Source organism: Excalfactoria chinensis, unplaced genomic scaffold (assembly GCF_039878825.1).
Source record: "Excalfactoria chinensis isolate bCotChi1 unplaced genomic scaffold, bCotChi1.hap2 Scaffold_345, whole genome shotgun sequence".
Taxonomy (NCBI): Eukaryota; Metazoa; Chordata; class Aves; order Galliformes; family Phasianidae; genus Excalfactoria; species Excalfactoria chinensis.
Window position 1 is genome coordinate 62229 of NW_027315633.1, and position 22471 is coordinate 84699.

The following is a 22471-nucleotide window of genomic DNA, read 5'->3' on the forward strand; positions in this document are numbered from 1 at the left end:
GGGGTCAATGGGGTCAATAATGGGGTCAATAGGGTCAATGGGGTCAATAATGGGGTCTCAATGGGGTAGATGGGCTCAATGGGGTCAATGGGGTCAATAATGGGGTCTCAATAGCCTCAATGGGGTCAATGGGGGCGATGGGGTCAATAATGGGGTCAATGGGGGCGATGGGGTCTCAATAGGCTCAATGGGGTCAATGGGGTCAATAATGGGGTCTCAGTAGGAGCAATGGGGTCTCAATAGGCTCAATGGGCTTAATGGGGTCAATGGGCTCAATGGGGTCAATAATGGGGTCAATAGGCTCAATGGGCTTAATGGGGTCAATGGGGTCAACAATGGGGTCTCAATAGGCTCAATGGGCTTAATGGGCTAAATGGGGTCAATAATGGAGTCTCAATGGGGTCAATAATGGGGGTCTCAATAGGCTTAATGGGTTCAATGGGGTCAATGGGGTTAATAATGGGTCAATAGGCTCAATGGGGTCAATAATGGGGTCTCAATGGGGTCAATGGGGTCAATAATGGGGTCTCAATGGGGTCAATGGGGCTTAATGGGGTCAATGGACTTAATGGGGTCAATAATGGGGTCTCAATGGAGTCAATGTGCTTAATGGGGTCAATGGGGTCAATAATGGGGTCTCAATGGGGTCAATGGGGTCAATAATGGGGTCTCAGTAGGAGCAATGGGGTCTCAATAGGCTCAATGGGCTTAATGGGCTCAATGGGGTCAATAATGGGGTCAATAGGGTCAATGGGGATAATATGGGGGTCTCACCTGTGACCGGCATGCCTCCATCGAAGGCCGGGGGCTCCCATGTGAGCACGGCCCAGTCCTCCCCCACCGACGTCACTCGCACCGACTGAGGGGGGTCCGGAACGTCTGCAAACATAGGGGTCAATGGGGGTACAATGGTATAACCCCATAGAACCCCATAGAACCCCATAGAACCCCATAGCCCCCATAGCCCCCATTGACCTCCATTGTCCCCCATTGACTCCCATAGACCCTCATTGACTCCCATTGACTCCCATTGACTCCCATTGACTCCCATTGACCCCCACTGGCCCCCATTGATTCCTATTGACTCCCATTGATCCCCACTGACTCCCATTGACCCCCATTGGCCCCCATTGGCCCCCATTGACTCCCATTGACCCCCATTGACCCTCATTGACTCCCATTGACTCCCATTGACTCCCATTGATCCCCATTGACTCCCATTGACCCCCACTGGCCCCCATTGACCCCCACTGGCCCCCATTGACCTCCATTGTCCCCCATTGACTCCCATTGACCCTCATTGACTCCCATTGACCCCCACTGGCCCCCATTGACCTCCATTGTCCCCCACTGACCTCCATTGTTCCCCATTGACTCCCATTGACCCCCATTGACCCCTATTGACCTCCACTGGCTCCCATTGACCCCCATTGACCCCCATTACCCCATATAACCCCATATAACCCCATATAACCCCATAGAATCCCATAGACCCCATAGACCCCATATCCGTACCCACAACCCGGACATTCAGGGTGGCCGAGTCCTCCCCCGCGGGGTTGCTGACGGTGATGCAGTACTGAGACCCCATTAACCCCATAGAACCCCCTATAACCCCCTATAACCCCATAGAACCCCATAGAACCCCATAGCCCCCATAGCCCCCATTGACCTCCATTGTCCCCCATTGACTCCCATTGACCCTCATTGACCCTCATTGACCCCCATTGGCCCCCATTGATCCCCATTGAGTCCCATTGACCCTCATTGACTCCCATTGTCCCTCATTGACTCCCATTGACTCCCATTGACCCCCACTGGCTCCCATTGACCCCCATTGACCCCCACTGGCCCCCATTGACCCCCATTGACCTCCATTGACTCCCATTGACTCCCATTGATCCCCATTGACCCCCATTAATCCCCATTGACTCCCATTGACCCCCACTGGCCCCTATTGACCCCCACTGGCTGCCATTGACCCCCATTGACCCCCATTGACCCCCACTGGCCGCCATTGACCTCTATTGTCCCCCATTGACCTCCATTGTCCCCCATTGACCCCCACTGGCCCCCATTGACCCCCATTGACCCCCACTGTCCGCCATTGACCTCCATTGTCCCCCATTGATTCCCATAGCCCCATATAACCCCATATCCGTACCCACAACCCTGACATTCAGGGTGGCCGAGTCCTCCCCCCGCGGGGTTGCTGACGGTGATGCAGTACTGAGACCCCATAGAACCCCATATAAACCCATATAGACCCCATATAACCCCATTGACCCCCACTGGCCCCCATTGACCTCCATTGTCCCCCACTGACTCCCATTGATCCCCATTGACTCCCATTGACCCCCATTGACCCCCATTGTCCCCCACTGACTCCCATTGATCCCCATTGACTCCCATTGACCCCCATTGACCCCCACTGGCCCCCATTGACCCCCACTGGCCTCCATTGACCCCCATTGACTCCCATTGACCCTCATTGACTCCCATTGAATCCCATTGATCCCCATTGACTCCCATTGACTCCCACTGGCCCCCATTGACCCCCACTGGCCCCAATTGACCCCCATTGACTCCCATTGACTCCCATTGACCCCCACTAGCCCCCATTGACTCCCATTGACCCCCACTGGCCCCCATTGACCTCCATTGTCCCCCATGGACTCCAATAGCCCCATATAGCCCCATATAACCCCATAGACCCCATATCCGTACCCACAACCCTGACATTCAGGGTGGCCGAGTCCTCCCCCGCGGGGTTGCTGACGGTGATGCAGTACTGAGACCCCATAGAACCCCATAGAACCCCACAGAACCCCATATAACCCCATAGCCCCCATTGACCCTCATTGACCCCTATTGACCCCCATTGACCGCCACTGGCCCCCATTGACCCCCATTGACACCCACTGGCCCCCATTGACCCCCATTGACTCCCATTGACCCCCATTGACCCCCACTGGCTGCCATTGACCTCCATTGTCCCCATTGACTCCCATTGACCCCCATTGACCCCCACTGGCTGCCATTGACCTCCATTGTCCCCATTGACTCCCATTGACCCCCATTGACCCCCACTGGCTGCCATTGACCTCCATTGTCCCCATTGACTCCCATTGACCCCCATTGACCCCCACTGGTCCCCATTGACCCCCATTGATCCCCACTGGCCCCCATTGACTCCCATTGACCTTCATTGACCCCCATTGACCCCCACTGGATCCCATTGACTCCCATTGACCCCCACTGGCCCCCATTGACCCCCACTGGCCGCCATTGACTCCCATTGACCCCCACTGGCCCCCATTGACCTCCATTGTCCCCCATTGACTCCCATTGACCCCCATTGACCCCCACTGGCCCCCATTGTCCCCCATTGACTCCCATTGACCCCCACTGGCCCCCATTGGCCTCCATTGTCCCCCATTGACCTCCATTGACCCCGAGTGGCCCCCATTGACCTCCATTGTCCCCCATTGACCCCCACTGGCCCCTATTGACCTCCATTGTTCCCCATTGACTCCCATTGACCCCCATTAACCCCCACTGGCCCCCATTGACCTCCATTGTCCCCCATTGACCTCCATTGTCCCCCATTGATTCCCATTGACCCCCATTGACCCCCACTGGCCCCCATTGACCTCCATTGTCTCCCATTGATTCCCATTGATTCCCATTGACCCTCATTGACCCCCATAGACCCCATATACCCCATATCCCCCATATCCGTACCCACAACCCGGACATTCAGGGTGGCCGAGTCCTCCCCCGCGGGGTTGCTGACGGTGATGCAGTACCGTCCCTCATCGCTGCGCTCGGCGCTCTCGATCACGAAGCTGCTCAGGGTGGGTTTGGTGTCGATATGGACACGGCCCTCGGTCTCTGTGAACAGCTTTGGGGGGTAATGGGGGATATGGGGTTAATGGGGGTAATGGGGGATATGGGGTTAATGGGGTAATGGGGGATATGGAGGGATATGGGGTTAATGGGGGTCAATGGGGGTAATGGGGTTAATGGGGACTATGGGAGATATGGGGAGCATCAGGGTTAATGGGGGACTATGGGGGCAATGGGGGCTATGGGGGTAATGGGGGCAATTGGGGGCTATGGGGTTAATGGGGGTAATGGGGTTAATGGGAGCAATGGGGGTAATGGGGGCTATGGGGGGTATATGGGGGGATATGGGGGGATATGGGGTTAATAGGGGTAATGGGGTCAGTGGGGCTAATGGAGTCATTGGGTGTAATGAGGGTATTGGGGGCTATGGGGGGCTATGGGGTCAGTGGGGGGCTATGGGGTCAATGGGGGTAATGGAGGGATATGGGGTAAGTGGGGTAATGGGGGCAATGGGGGTAATGGGGTTAATGGGGGTATATAGGACAATGGGGGTAATGGGGTCAATGGGGGTCAATGGGGTTTGGTGTCTATATGGACACGGCCCCTCGGTCTCTGTGAACAGCTTTGGGGGGGGATATGGGGTTAATGGGGGATATGGGGTTAATAGGGTTATTGGGGTAATGGGGTTATATAGGGCAATGGGGGGTAATGGGTTAGGGTTAGGTGGAGTGGGCTATAGGGGTGGTGTCAGTGGAGGTTAATGGGGGTCAATGAGGGTCAATGGGAGTCAATGGGGGCCAGTGGGGGTCAATTGGAGTCAATGGGAGCCAGTGGGGATCAATGGGGGTCAATGGTGGTCAATGGGAGTCAATGGGGAACAATGGAGGTCAATGGGGGCCAGTGGGGGTCAATGGGGGTCAATGGGGGTCAATGGGAGTCAATAGGGGCCAGTGGGGGTCAATGGGAGTCAATGAGGGTCAATGGGAGTCAATGGGGGCCAGTGGGGGTCAATGGGAGTGAAGGGGTGATGAGGGGCTATGGGATCAATGGGGGTAATGGGGGTCAGTGGTGTCAGTGGGGTCAGTGGAGGTTAATGGGGGTCAATGAGTGTCAATGGGAGTCAATGGGGGACAATGGGAGTCAATGGGGGTCAATGGAGGTCAATGGGGGCCAGTGGGGGTCAATGGGGGTCAGTGGGGGCCAGTGGGGGTCAATGGGGGTCAATGGGGGCCAGTGGGGGTCAATGGGGGACAATGGGGGCCAGTGGGGGTCAATGGGAGTCAATGGGGGCCAGTGGGGGTTAATGGGGGCCAGTGGGGGTCAATGGGGGTCAATGGGAGTCAATGAGGGTCAATGGGAGCCTGTGGGGGTCAATGGGAGTCAATGGGGGACAATGGGGGTCAATGGGGGCCAGTGGGGGTCAATGGGGGTCAGTGGGGGCCAGTGGGGTCAATGGGGGTCAATGGGGGCCAGTGGGGGTCAATGGGGGACAATGGGGGCCAGTGGGGGTCAATGGGAGTCAATGGGGGCCAGTGGGGGTCAATGGGGGCCAGTGGGGGTCAATGGGGGTCAATGGGAGTCAATGGGAGCCAGTGGGGATCAATGGGGGTCAATGGGGGTCAATGTTGGTCAATGGGGTCCATGGGGTCCATGGGGGCAATGGAGGGGGGGGTTAATGGGGTCAATGGGGGTCAATGGGGGCCAGTGGGGGTCAATGGGAGTCAATGGGAGCCAGTGGGGTCAGTGGGGGTCAATGGGGGGGTTATGGGGTCAATGGGGTCACTGTAGTCAATGGGGTCAATGTTGGTCAATGGGGTCAATGGGTTTAATGGGGTCAATGTTGGTCAATGGGATCAGTGAGGTCAATGGGGTCAATGGGGATCAATGTTGGTCAATGGGGTCCATGGGGTCCATGGAGGCAATGGAGGGGGGATTAATGGGGTCAATGGCAGTCAATGGGGTCAATGTTGGTCAATGGGGTCAATGTTGGTCAATGGGGTCAATGGGGATCAATGTAGGTGAATGGGGCCCATGGGGGTCAATGGGGTCAATGTTGGTCAGTGGGGTCAATGTGGTCCATGGGGGGTAATGGGGTCAATGGGGATTAATGGGGTCAATGGCAGTCAATGGGGGTCAATGGGGTCAATGTTGGTCAATAGGGCCCATGGGGGTCAATGGGGTGGGTTATGGGGTCAATGTTGGTCAATGGGGTCAATGGGGCCCATGGGGGTCAATGGGGTGGGTTATGGGGTCAATGTTGGTCAATGGGGTCAATGGGGATCAATATAGGTCAATGGGGTCAATGTTGGTCAATGGGGTCAATGGGGATCCATATAGGTCAATGGGGTCCATGGGGGTCAATGGGGCCCATGGGGGTCAATGGGGGGGGTGGGTTATGGGGTCCCCCTCCCCCTTTACCTGCTCCCCCCTCTTCCAGCTGACGGTGGGTGCGGGGTTCCCCGGTGATGGGACGTCGAGTCGCACTTTGTTCCCCGCCACCACCACGATGGTGTTTTCCGACGACTGACCCGAACAGTCCAGGTGGATCTTGGGGGGCTCTGGGGGGGGAGACAACATTGACACCCATTGGGACCCCCATTGGGACCCCCCCATTGGGACCCCTATATTGGGACCCCCCCATTGGGACCCCCATTGTCATCCTCATATTGGGACCCCTATATTGGGACCCCCTCATTGGGACCCATATATTGGGACCCCCATTGGGAACCCTATTGGGACCCCCATTGGAACCCTATATTGGCAACCCTATATTGGGACCCCCATTGACACCGCCCCATTGGGAACCCTATTGGACCCCTATATTGGGACCCCCATTGGGACCCCCCCATTGGGAACCCTATTGGGACCCCTATATTGAGACCCCTATATTGGGACCCCCATTGACACCCCTATATTGGGACCCCCCCATTGGCATCACACCCCCATTGGGACCCCTATATTGGGACCCCCCCATTGGGAACCCTACTGGGACCTCCATTGACACCCATTGGGACCCCTATATTGGGACCCCCATTGGGAACCCTATATTGGGACCCCCCCATTGACACCCCTATATTGGGACCCCTATATTAGGACCCCTATATTGGGACCCCTATACTGGGACCCCCCATTGGCATCACACCCCCATTGGGACCCCCATTGCCACCCCTATATTGGGACCCCTATATTGGGACCCCTATATAGGGACCCCCATTGACACCCATTGGGACCCCCATTGGGACCCCCCCCATTGGGAACCCTATTGGGACCCTTATATTGGGACCCCCCCATTGGGACCCCTATATTGGGACCCCCTCATTGGGACCCCCCATTGGCATCACACTCCCATTGGGACCCCCATTGACAACCCTATATTGGGACCCCCATTGACACCCATTGGGACCCCCATTGACACCCCCCCCAATGGGAACCCTATTGGGACCCCCCATTGGGACCCCCCCCCATTGGCATCACACCCCCATTGGGACCCCTATACTGGGACCCCTATATTGACACCCCTATATTGGGACCCCTATATTGGGATCCCTATATTGGGACCCCCCCATTGACACCCCTATATTGACACCCCTATATTGGGACCCCCCATTGGGACCCCCCCATTGACACCCATTGGGACCCCTATATTGGGACCCCCATTGGGACCCTCATTGGGAACCCTATTGGGACCCCTATATTGGGACCCCCATTGGGAACCCCCCATTGGGATCCCCATTGACACCCATTGGGACCCCTATTGGGAACCCTATTGGGACCCCTATACTGGGACCCCCCCATTGGCATCACACCCCCATTGGGACCCCTATATTAGGACCCCTATATTGGGACCCCTATATTGGGACCCCCCATTGGGACCCCTATATTGGGACCCCCATTGGGACACCTATATTGGGACCCCTATATTGGGACCCCTATATTGGGACCCCCATTGGGAACCCAATATTGAGACCCCTGTATTGGGACCCATATATTGGGACCCCCATTGGGACCCCCATTGGGACCCCTATATTGGGACCCCCATTGGGACCACCCCCATTGGGAACCCTATTGGGACCCCTATATTGGGACCCCTATATTGGGACCCCCATTGACACCCCTATATTGGAACCCCCCATTGACACCCCTATATTGGGACCCCCCCATTGGGAACCCTATATTGGGACCCCTATATTGGGACCCCCATTGACACCCATTGGGACCCCCCATTGGGACCCCCATTGACACCCCTATTATTGGGACCCCTATATTGGGACCCCCTCATTGGGACCCATATATTGGGACCCCAATTGGGACCCCTATATTGGGACCCCCCACTGACACCCCTATATTGGGAACCCTATATTGGGACCCCCATTGACACCCATTGAGACCCCCATTGACACCCCTATATTGGGACCCCCATTGGGACCCCCATTGGGAACCCTATTGGGACCCCTATATTGGGACCCCCATTGGGAACCCTATATTGGGACCCCCCCATTGGGACCCCCCATTGGCATCACACCCCCATTGGGACCCCTATATTGGGACCCCCATTGGGAACCCTATATTGGGACCCCCATTGGCAACCCTATATTGGGACCCCTATATTGGGACCCCCATTGGCAACCCTATATTGGGACCCCTATATTGGGACCCCCCCATTGGCAACCCTATATTGGGACCCTTATATTGGAACCCCTATATTGGGACCCCCCATTGGGACCCCCCCATTGGCATCACACCCCCATTGGGACCCCTATATTGGAACCCCTATATTGAGACCCCCATTGGGACCCCCCATTGGGACCCCCCCATTGGCATCACACCCCCATTGGGACCCCTATATTGGGACCCCTATACTGGGAGCCCTATATTGGGACCCCCATTGGGACCCCCCCATTGGGACCCCTATACTGGGAGCCCTATATTGGGACCCCCATTGAGACCCCTATATTGGGACCCCTATATTGGGACCCCCATTGGGACCCTCTCATTGGGACCCCCCCATTGACACCCCTATATTGGGACCCCCCACTGACACCCCTATATTGGGACCCCTATATTGGGACCCCCATTGGGACCCCTATATTGAGACCCCTATATTGGGACCCCCATTGGGACCCCCATTGGCAACCCTATATTGGGACCCCCATTGACACCCATTGAGACCCCCATTGACACCCCTATATTGGGACCCCCATTGGGACCCCCATTGGGAACCCCTATATTGGGACCCCCATTGGGACCCCCATTGGGAACCCCTATATTGGGACCCCCATTGACACCCACTGGGACCCCCATTGACACCCCTATATTGGGACCCCCATTGGGACCCCCCCATTGACACCCCTATATTGGGACCCCCTCCCCATTTACCTTGTTTGGGGACATACTCCACTTTGATCTCTGCAAGAGAGGAAAGGAAAAGGTTAATGACCCCATAACCCTATAACCCCATAACCCTATAATCCAACCCTATAACCCCATCACCCCATAACCTATCCCATATAACCCTATATGACCCTATAAGATCCCATATGACCCTATAAGATCCCATATAACCCCATATAACCCCATATATACAATATATGACCCTATAAGATCCCATATAACCCTATAAGGCCCCCCATGTACCCCCATATAACCCCATATAACCCCATATAACCCCATATAACCCCATATAACCCCATATAACCCCATATGACCCTATATGACCCTATAAGATCCCATATAACCCCATACCCAGGAAGTTGAGCTTGGCGCTCAGTGACAGTGCATATCCATCAGGGATAAAGGTGTAATCACCCCATATAACCCCATATAACCCCATATAACCCTATATGACCCTATAAGATCCCATATAACCCTATATGACCCTATAAGATCCCATATGACCCTATAAGATCCCATATAACCCCATATAACCCCATATATACAATATATGACCCTATAAGATCCCATATAACCCTATAAGGCCCCCCATGTACCCCCATATAACCCCATATAACCCCATATAACCCCATATAACCCCATATATCCTATATAACCCCATATAACCCTATATGACCCTATAAGGCCCCATACCCAGGAAGTTGAGCTTGGCGCTCAGTGACAGCGCGTATCCATCCGGGATGAAGGTATAATCACCCCATATAACCCCATATAACCCTATATGATGACCCTATAAGATCCCATATAACCCTATATGACCCTATAAGATCCCATATGACCCTATAAGATCCCATATAACCCCATATAACCCCATATATACAATATATGACCCTATAAGATCCCATATAACCCTATAAGGCCCCCCATGTACCCCCATATAACCCCATATAACCCCATATAACCCCATATATCCTATATAACCCCATATAACCCTATATGACCCTATAAGGCCCCATACCCAGGAAGTTGAGCTTGGCGCTCAGTGACAGCGCGTATCCATCAGGGATGAAGGTGTAATCACCCTATATAACCCCATATAACCCCATATAACCCTATATAACCCTATAAGATCCCATATAACCCCATATAACCCCATATAACCCCATATAACTTATATGACCCTATAAGATCCCATATGACCCTATATGACCCTATATGACCCTATAAGATCCCATATAACCCTATAAGATCCCATATAACCCCATATAACCCCATATAATGACCCTATAAGATCCCATATAACCCTATATGACCCTATATGACCCTCTAAGATCCCATATGACCCTATAAGATCCCATATAACCCCATATAACCCCATATATACAATATATGACCCTATAAGATCCCATATAACCCTATAAGGCCCCCCATGTACCCCCATATAACCCCATATAACCCCATATAACCCCATATAATCCCATATATCCTGTATAACCCCATATAACCCTATATGACCCTATAAGGCCCCATACCCAGGAAGTTGAGCTTGGCGCTCAGTGACAGCGCGTATCCATCCGGGATAAAGGTGTAATCACCCCATATAACCCCATATAACCCCATATAACACCATATAACCCCATATAACCCCATATATCCCATATAACCCCATATAACCCCATATAATGACCCTATAAGATCCCATATAACCCCATATAACCCTATAAGATCCCATATAACCCTATAAGATCCCATATAACCCCATATAACCCCATATAACCCCATATAACCCTATATAATGACCCTATAAGATCCCATATAACCCCATTTACCCCCATATAACCCCATATAACCCCATATAACCCCATATAACCCCATATGACCCTATATGACCCTATAAGATCCTATATAACCCCATACCCAGGAAGTTGAGCTTGGCGCTCAGTGACAGTGCGTATCCATCAGGGATGAAGGTATAATCACCCCATATAACCCCATATAACCCCATATAACCCCATATAACCCCATATAACCCCATATAACCCTATATGGCCCTATATGACCCTATAAGGCCCCATACCCAGGAAGTTGAGCTTGGCGCTCAGTGACAGCGCGTATCCATCCGGGATGAAGGTGTAATCACCCCATATAACCCCATATAACCCCATATAACCCCATATAACCCCATATAACCCTATATGATGACCCTATAAGATCCCATATGACCCTATAAGGCCCCATACCCAGGAAGTTGAGCTTGGCGCTCAGTGACAGCGCGTATCCATCCGGGATAAAGGTATAATCTCCTTCATCTTCGGGTCTCACGTCGTCGATCACCAGCTTATGGAACCTATAGGGACATACCATGTGACCCCATTGACCCCCATTGACCCTATTGACCCTATAGCCCCCATTGACCCCCATAGCCCCCATTGACTCCATAGCCCCCATAGCCCCCATTGACCACATTGACCCCATTGGTCCCATTGACTCCATTGACCCCCATTGAGCCCATTGACCCAATAGACCCCATAGCCCCCATTGGTCCCATTGACCCCATAGCCCCCATTGACCCCATAGTCCCCATTGACCCCATTGACCCCATAGCCCCCATTGACCCCATAGCCCCCATTGACCCCATTGACCCCATAGCCCCCATTGACCCCATTGACCCCATAGCCCCCATTGACCCCATAGCCCCCATTGACCCCATTGACCCCATAGCCCCCATTGACCCCATTGAGCCCATTGGTCCCATTGACCTCATTGGTCCCATTGACCCCATCACCCCCATTGACCCCAATGGTCCCATTGACCCCATAGCCCCCATTGACCCCATAGTCCCCATTGACCCCATAGCCCCCATCACCCTCATTGAGTCCATTGGTCCCATTGACCCCATTGGTCCCATTGACCCCATAGCCCCCATTGACCCCATAGCCCCCATAGCCCCCATTGACCCCATAGCCCCCATAGACCCCATTGACCCCCATTGACCCCATTGACCCCATAGCCCCCATTGCTCCCATTGACCCTATTGGTCCCATAGCCCCCATTGACCCCATTGTCCCCATAGCCCCAATAGACCCCATAGCCCCCATTGACTCCATTGACCCCATAGCCCCCATTGACCCCAATGGTCCTATTGACCCCATTGACCCCATACCCCCCATTGACCCCATTGACCCCATCACCCCCATTGACCCCAATGGTCCCATTGACCCCATTGACCCTATGAGCCCCATTGAGCCCATTGGTCCCATTGACCCCATAGCCCCTCATTGACCCCATCACCCCCATTGACCCCAATGGTCCCATTGACCCCATTGGTCCCATTGACGCCATTGACCCCACAGCCCCCATTGACCTCATTGACCCCATAGCCCCCATTGACTCCATTGACCCCATAGCCCCCATCGACCCCATAGCCCCCATTGACCCCATTGACCCCATAGCTCCCATCACCCTCATTGAGCCCATTGACCCAATCACCCCCATTGACCCCATTGACCCCATAGCCCCCATCACCCCCATTGACCCCATAGACCCCATCACCCCCATAGCCCCCATAGCCCCCATAGCCCCCATTGACCCCATCACCCCCATAGACCCCATTGACCCCAATGGTCCCATTGACCCCATAGCCCCCATTGACCCCATTGACCCCATAGCCCCCATTGACCCCATAGCCCCCATAGCCCTCATTGACCCCATTGACCCCGTTGACCCCATTGACCCAATCACCCCCATTGACCCCATTGACCCCATAGCCCCCATTGACTCCATTGACCCCATTGACCCCATAGCCCCCATTGACCCCATTGACCCAATCACCCCCATAGCCCCCATTGGTCCCATTGACCCCAATGGTCCCATTGACCCCATAGCCCCCATTGACTCCATTGACCCCATAGCCCCCATTCACCCCATTGACCCCATTGACCCCATAGCCCCCATTGACCCCATTGACCCCATTGACCTCATAGCCCCCATTGACCCCATTGACCCTATAGCCCCCATTGATCCCATTGACCCCATTGAGCCCATAGCTCCCATTGACCCCATAGCCCCCATAGCCCCCATTCACCCCATAGCCCCCATAGCCCCCATTGACCCCATTGGTCCCATTGGTCCCATTGACCCCATAGCCCCCATAGCCCCCATCACCCCCATAGCCCCCATAGCCCCCAATGACCCCAATGACCCCATGGCCCACCTCCCATTGTGGCTGATGTGGATCCTCTTGCTGGGTTTCACCTCCACCCACCATGACCCCCATAGACCCCATAGCCCCCATTGACCCTATTGACCCCATAGCCCTCATTGACCCTATTGACTCCACAGCCCCCATTGACCCCATTGACCCCATTGACCCCACAGCCCCCATTGACCCCATTGACACCATTGGTCCCATTGACCCCATCACCCCCATTGACCCTATAGCCCCCATTGGTCCCATTGACCCCATTGACCCCATAGCCCCCATTGATCCCATAGCCCCCATCACCCCCATAGCCCCAATTGACCCCATTGACCCCATAGCCCCCATTGACCCCATAGACCCCATAGCCCCCATTGACCCCATTGACCCCATAGCCCCCATTGACTCCATTGACCCCATTGACCCCATTGACCCCATCACCCCCATCACCCCCATAGCCCCCATTGACCCCATAGCCCCCATTGACCCCATAGCCCCCATTGGTCCCATTGACCCCATAGCCCCCATTGACCTCATTGACTCCATTGACCCCCATTGACCCCATTGACCCCATTGACCCCATAGCCCCCATTGACCCCATAGCCCCCATTGATCCCGTTGACCCCATTAGTCCCATTGACTCCATTGACCCCATAGCCCCCATTGACCCCATAGACCCCATCACCCCCATTGACCCCCTAGCCCCCATAGCCCCCATTGACCCCATAGCCCCCATAGCCCTCATTGACCCCATAGCCCCCATCACCCTCATTGACCCCATAGCCCCCATTGACCCCATAGCCCCCATAGCCCCAATTGACCCCATTGACCCCATAGCCCCCATTGACCCCATAGCCCCCATTGGTCCCATTTACCCCATAGCCCCCATTGGTCCCATTGACCCCATTGGTCCCATTGACGCCATAGCCCCCATAGCCCCCATCACCCCCATTGACCCCATAGCCCCCATTGAATCCACTGACCCCATTCACCCCATTGACCCCATAGCCCCCATTGACCCCATTGCCCCCATTGACCCCATAGCCCCCATTGACCCTATGAGCCCCATTGACCCCATATCCCCCATAGCCCCCATGACCCACCTCCCATTGTGGCTGATGTGGATCCTCTTGCTGGGTTTCACCTCCACCCACCATGACCCCATAGACCCCATAGCCCCCATTGACCCCATTGACCCCAATGGTCCCATTGACCCCATAGCCCCCATTGACCCCATTGACCCCATAGCCCCCATAGCCCCAATTGACCCCATTGACCCCATTGACCCCATCACCCCCATAGACCCCATTGACCCCAATGGTCCCATAGACCCCATCACCCCCATTGACCCCATTGACCCCATAGCCCCCATCACCCCCATTGACCCCATAGCCCCCATTGACCCCATTGCCCCCATTGACCCCATAGCCCCCATTGACCCCACAGCCCCCATAGCCCTCATTGACCCCATAGCCCCCATCACCCCCATAGCCCCCATTGACCCGATAGCCCCCATTGACCCCATTGCCCCCATTGACCCCATAGCCCCCATTGACCCCATAGCCCCCATATCCCCCATAGCCCCCATGACCCACCTCCCATTGTGGCTGATGTGGATCCTCTTGCTGGGTTTCACCTCCACCCACCATGACCCCCATAGACCCCATAGCCCCCATTGACCCCATTGACCCCATAGCCCCCATTGACACCATTGACCCCACAGCCCCTATTGACCCCATTGGTCCCATTGACCCCATTGGTCCCATAGCCTCCATTGACCCCATTGACCCCATAGCCCCCATTGACCCCATAGCCCCCATAGCCCCCATTGACCCCATAGCCCCCATAGCCCCCATTGACCCCATAGCCCCCATAGTCCCCATTGACCCCATAGCCCCCATTGACCCCATTGATCCCATTGACCCATTGAGCCCATTGACCCCATATCCCCCATTGACCCCAATGACCCCATTCACCCCATTGACCCCATCACCCCAATTGACCCCATAGCCCCCATCACCCCCATTGACCCCACAGCCCCCATTGGTCCCATTGACCCCATTGGTCCCATAGCCCCCATTGACCCCAATGGTCCCATTGACCCCATCACCCCCATTGACCCCACAGCCCCCATTGGTCCCATTGACCCCATTGACCCCATCACCCCCATTGACCCCATAGCCCCCATAGCCCCCATAGCCCCCATTGACCCCATTGAGCCCATTGGTCCCATAGCCCCCATTGACCCCATTGACCCCATATCCCCCATAGCCCCCATGACCCACCTCCCGTTGTGGCTGATGTGGATCCTCTTGCTGGGTTTCACCTCCACCCCGTTGCGGTACCATTTTCCCGTCACTTTCTCATCCGACACCTCGCATTTAAACACCGCCTGATCCGAAGCCTTCACCGTCAGGTCCGCCATGTCCTGCAGCACCTCCAGCTGCTTCTCTATGGGGTCAATGGGGTAGGACACATTGGAGACCCCATAGGACCCATAGGAGAACCCATAGAACCCCATAGAATCCATAGGAGAGCCAATGGAATCCATAGGAGAGCCCAAAGAACCCATAGGAGAGTCCATAGAACCCCATAGAACCCATAGGAGACCCCATAGAATCCATAGGAGAGCCCATAGAACCACATAGAATCCTATAGGACCCATAGGAGACCCCATAGAACCCATAGGAGACCCCATAGAACACCATAGAGTTTATAGGAGAGCCCATAGAACCCATAGGAGAGCCCATAGAACCCATTGGAGACCCCATAGGACCACATAGAATCCCATAGAACACATAGGAGACCCCATAGAACCACATAGAATCTCATAGGACCCATAGGAGACCCCATAGAACCCCATAGGACCCATAGGAGACCCCATAGAACCCCATAGAGTTCATAGGAGAGCCCATAGAACCCATAGGAGAACCCAATAGAGTCCATAAGAGACCCTGTAGAGTCCCATAGAGTCCATAGGAGAGCCCATAGGACCCATAGGAGACCCCATAGAACCCTATAGAGTCCATAGGACCCATAGGAGACCCCCTAGAACCCTATAGAGTCCATAGAACTCATAGGAGACCCCATAGAACCCCATAGAACTCATAGGAAACCCCATAGAACCCCATAGAGTCCATAGGAGAGCCCATAGAGCCCCATAGGACCCATAGGAGACCCCATAGAGCCCCATAGGACCCATAGCATTTAAACACCGCCTGATCCGAAGCCTTCACCGTCAGGTCCGCCATGTCCTGCAGCACCTCCAGCTGCTTCTCTATGGGGTCAATGGGGTAGGACACATTGGAGACCCCATAGGACCCATAGAGTCCATAGGAGACCCCATAGAACCCATAGGAGAGCCAATGGAATCCATAGGAGAGCCCATAGAACCCATAGGAGACCCCATAGAACCCATTGGAGACCCCATAGAACCACATAGAATCCTATAGGACCCATAGGAGACCCCATAGAACCCATAGGAGACCCCATAGAACCCCATAGAGTCCCATAGAACACATAGGAGACCCCATAGAACCACATAGAATCCCATAGGACCCATAGGAGAGCCCATAGAACCCATAGGAGACCCCATAGAACCCTATAGAGTCCATAGGAGAGCCCATAGAACCCATAGGAGACCTCATAGGACCCATAGGAGACCCCATAGAACCCCATAGAGACCCCATAGGACCCATAGGAGAACCCATAGAACCCCATAGAATCCATAAGAGAGCCCAAAGAACCCATAGGAGAGTCCATAGAACCCCATAGAACCCATAGGAGACCCCATAGAACCCATTGGAGACCCCATAGAACCACATAGAATCCTATAGGACCCATAGGAGACCCCATAGAACCCATAGGAGACCCCATAGAACACCATAGAGTTTATAGGAGAGCCCATAGAACCCATAGGAGAGCCCATAGAACCCATTGGAGACCCCATAGGACCACATAGAATCCCATAGAACACATAGGAGACCCCATAGAACCACATAGAATCTCATAGGACCCATAGGAGACCCCATAGAACCCCATAGGACCCATAGGAGACCCCATAGAACCCCATAGAGTTCATAGGAGAGCCCATAGAACCCATAGGAGAACCCAATAGAGTCCATAGGAGACCCTGTAGAGTCCCATAGAGTCCATAGGAGAGCCCATAGGACCCATAGGAGACCCCATAGAACCCCATAGAACTCATAGGAAACCCCATAGAACCCTATAGAGTCCATAGGAGAGCCCATAGAGCCCCATAGGACCCATAGGAGACCCCATAGAGCCCCATAGGACCCATAGCATTTAAACACCGCCTGATCCGAAGCCTTCACCGTCAGGTCCGCCATGTCCTGCAGCACCTCCAGCTGCTTCTCTATGGGGTCAATGGGGTAGGACACATTGGAGACCCCATAGGACCCATAGAGTCCATAGGAGACCCCATAGAACCCATAGGAGAGCCAATGGAATCCATAGGAGAGCCCAAAGAACCCATAGGAGAGTCCATAGAACCCCATAGAACCCATAGGAGACCCCATAGAATCCATTGGAGACCCCATAGAACCACATAGAATCCTATAGGACCCATAGGAGACCCCATAGAACCCATAGGAGACCCCATAGAACACCATAGAGTCCATAGGAGAGCCCATAGAACCCATAGGAGAACCCATAGAACCCATTGGAGACCCCATAGGACCACATAGAACCCCATAGGACCCATAGGAGAGCCCATAGAACCCCATAGAATCCCATAGAACACATAGGAGATGCAATAGAATCCATAGGAGACCCCATAGAACCCCATAGAATTCATAGGAGACCCCATAGAACCCCATAGAATCCCATAGAACACATAGGAGACCCCATAGGACCCATAGGAGAGCACATAGAACCCATAGGAGAGCCCATAGAGTCCATAGGAGACCCCATAGAACCCATAGGAGACCTCATAGGACCCATAGAAGGGCCCATAGAACCCATAGAAGAGCCCATAGAGCCCCATAGAGTCCATAGGACAGCCCATAGAATCCCATAGAACCCATAGGAGAGCCCATAGAACCCATTGGAGACCCCATAGGACCCATAGGAGAGCCCATAGAACCCCATAGAATCCCATAGAACACATAGGAGACGCAATAGAACCCATAGGAGACCCCATAGAACCCTATAGAGTCCATAGGAGAGCCCATAGAACCCCATAGAGTCCATAGGAGAGCCCATAGAACCCATAGGAGAGCACATAGAACCCCATATAACCCCATAGAGACCCTATAACGGACCTTCCACGCTGACCTCGGCGTCGCTCTGCCCCCCGTTGGTCATGATGCGGTAATGGCCGCTGTCCTCCATAGGGACCCCATAACCCCATAGGGACCCCATAGGGACCCCATAACCCCCTATTGGCCCTATAAAGACCCCATAGAGACCCCATAGGGACCCCATAGAGACCCCATAGCCCTACAAAGACCCCATAGGGACCCCATAGCTCCACAATGACCCCATAGGGACCCCATAGGGACTCCATAGGGACCCCATAACCCAACAAAGACCCCATAGGGACCCCACAGGGACCCCATAGCCCCACAATGACCCCATAGGGACCCCATAACCCCATAGGGACCCCATAGGGACCCCATAGGGACCCCATAGTCCAACAAAGACCCAACAAAGACCCCATAGGGACCCAATAACCCAACAAAGACCCCACAAAGACCCCATAGGGACCCTATAACCCCCCATTGACCCTATAAAGACCCCATAAAGACCCTATAAAGACCCCATAGGGACCCCATAGTCCAACAAAGACCCAACAAAGACCCAACAAAGACCCAACGAAGACCCAACAAAGACCCCATAGGGACCCTATAAAGACCCCATAACCCCACAATGACCCCATAGGGACCCTATAAAGACCCCATAGAGACCCCATAACCCCATAGAGACCCCATAGGGACCCCATAGAGACCCTATAACCCCGCATTGACCCCATAGAGACCCCATAACCCCATAGAGACCCCATAGAGACCCCATAGGGACCCAATAACCCAACGAAGACCCAACAAAGACCCAACAAAGACCCAACAAAGACCCCATAGGGACCCCATAACCCCAGAATGACCCTATTAAGACCCCATAAAGACCCCATAAAGACCCTATAAAGACCCCATAGGGACCCCATAACCCCATAGAGACCCCATAAGGACCCCATAGGACCCCATAGTCCAACAAAGACCCAACAAAGACCCCACAAAGACCCCATAGGGACCCTATAACCCCCCATTGACCCTATAAAGACCCCATAGGGACCCCATAACCCCCCATTGACCCTATAAAGACCCCATAAAGACCCTATAAAGACCCCATAGGGACCCCATAGTCCAACAAAGACCCAACAAAGACCCAACGAAGACCCAACGAAGACCCAACAAAGACCCAACAAAGACCCTATAAAGACCCCATAGAGACCCTATAACCCCCCATTGACCCTATAAAGACCCCATAGGGACCCCATAACTCCCCATTGACCCTATAAAGACCCCATAAAGACCCTATAAAGACCCCATAGGGACCCCATAGTCCAACAAAGACCCAACAAAGACCCAACGAAGACCCAACAAAGACCCAACAAAGACCCCATAGGGACCCTATAAAGACCCCATAACCCAACAAAGACCCCATAGGGACCCTATAGAGACCCCATAGAGACCCCATAACCCCATAGAGACCCTATAAGGACCCCATAGGGACCCAATAATCCTACAAGGACCCCATAGGGACCCCATAACCCTACAAAGACCCAACAAAGACCCAACGAAGACCCAACAAAGACCCTATAAAGACCCCATAGGGACCCCACTGACCCTATAAGGACCCTATAAAGACCCCATAGAGACCCCATAGAGACCCCATAGGGACCCCATAACCCCATAGGGACCCCATAGGGACCCCATAGTCCAACAAAGACCCAACAAAGACCCAACAAAGACCCCATTGAGTCCCCATAGGGACCCCATAGGGATCCCATAGAGACCCTATAACCCCCTATTGACCCTATAAATACCCCATAGAGACCCCATAGAGACCCCATAGGGACCCCATAACCTCATAAAGACCCAACAGAGAATCCATAGGGACCCCATAGTCCAACAAAGACCCAACAAAGACCCCATAGGGACCCCATAAGGGACCCCATAACCCCACAATGACCCCATAAAGACCCCATAGGGACCCCATAGAGACCCCATAACCCCATAGAGACCCCATAGAGACCCCATAGAGACCCCATAACCCAACAAAGACCCCATAAGGACCCCATAGGGACCCAATAACCCAACGAAGACCCAACAAAGACCCAACAAAGATCCAACAAAGACCCAACAAAGACCCCATAGAGACTCTATAACCCCCCACTGACCCTATAAAGACCCCATAGGGACCCCATAGGGACCCCATAACCCCATACAGACCCCATAGAGACCCTATAACCCTACAAATACCCCATAGGGACCCCATAGTCCAACAAAGACCCAACAAAGACCCAACGAAGACCCAACAAAGACCCAACAAAGACCCTATAAAGACCCCATAGGGACCCCATTGACCCTATAAGGACCCTATAAAGACCCTATAACGGACCTTCCACGCTGACCTCGGCGTCGCTCTGCCCCCCGTTGGTCATGATGCGGTAATGGCCGCTGTCCTCCATAGGGACCCCATAACCCAACAAAGACCCAACAAAGACCCCATAGGGACCCATAGGGACCCCATAGACACCCTATAACCCCACGTTGACCCCATAGAGACCCTATAAACCCCCATTGACCCTATAAGGACCCCATAGAGACCCCATAGAGACCCCATAGAGACCCCATAGGGACCCAATAACCCAACAAAGACCCAACAAAGACCCAACAAAGACCCAACAAAGACCCCATTGAGTCCCCATAGGGACCCCATAGGGACCCTATAACCCCACATTGACCCTATAAGGACCCCATAGAGACCCCATAACCCCATAGGGACCCCATAGGGACCCCATAGGGACCCCATAACCCCATAGAGACCCCATAAGGACCCCATAGGGACCCAATAACCCAACGAAGACCCAACAAAGACCCAACAAAGACCCCATAGGGACCCTATAAGGACCCTATAAAGACCTCATAACCCCACAAAGACCCTATAAAGACCCCATAGAGACCCCATAGGGACCCCATAACCCAACTAAGACCCCATAGAGACCCTACAACCCCATTTATACCCCATAGAGACCCCATAGGGACCCCATAGGGACCCAATAACCCAACAAAGACCCAACAAAGACCCAACAAAGACCCCATTGAGTCCCCATAGGGACCCCATAGGGACCCCATAGAGACCCCATAACCCCATAGAGACCCCATAGGGACCCCATAGGGACCCCATAACCCAACAAAGACCCCATAGGGACCCCATAGGGACCTCATAGCCCTACAAAGACCCCATTGAGTCCCCATAGGGACCCCATAGAGACCCTATAACCCTCCATTGACCCTATAAAGACCCCATAGAGACCCCATAGAGACCCTATAACGGACCTTCCACGCTGACCTCGGCGTCGCTCTGCCCCCCGTTGGTCATGATGCGGTAATGGCCGCTGTCCTCCATAGGGACCCCATAGGGACCCCATAGAGACCCAATAACCCAACAAAGACCCAACAAAGATACCCCATAGGGACCCTATAAAGACCCCATAACCCCACATTGACCCCACAGGGACCCCATAACCCCATAGAGACCCCATAAGGACCCCATAGGGACCCCATAGTCCAACAAAGACCCAACAAAGACTCAACAAAGACCCAACAAAGACCCAACGAAGACCCTTAGGGACCCCATAGGGACCCTATAACCCCACATTGACCCTATAAAGACCCCATAGGGACCCCATAACCCCCCATTGACCCTATAAAGACCCCATAAAGACCCTATAAAGACCCCATAGGGACCCCATAGTCCAACAAAGACCCAACAAAGACCCAACGAAGACCA

At 54.0% G+C, this 22471-nt stretch overlaps 1 protein-coding gene across 1 annotated transcript in view; it reads right to left on the reverse strand.

Annotated features, from left to right (window-relative positions):
• LOC140264927 (myosin-binding protein C, fast-type-like) overlaps window positions 1–18790 on the reverse strand; it is a 38874-nt gene extending 20084 nt beyond the window's left edge. The window contains 7 exon segments of the mRNA XM_072360831.1: window positions 775–879; window positions 3745–3904; window positions 6268–6407; window positions 9226–9255; window positions 11481–11587; window positions 15724–15889; window positions 18721–18790. Coding sequence (XP_072216932.1) covers window positions 775–879; window positions 3745–3904; window positions 6268–6407; window positions 9226–9255; window positions 11481–11587; window positions 15724–15889; window positions 18721–18790 — 778 coding nt within the window.
• Between the last annotated feature and the right edge of the window lie 3681 nt (window positions 18791–22471).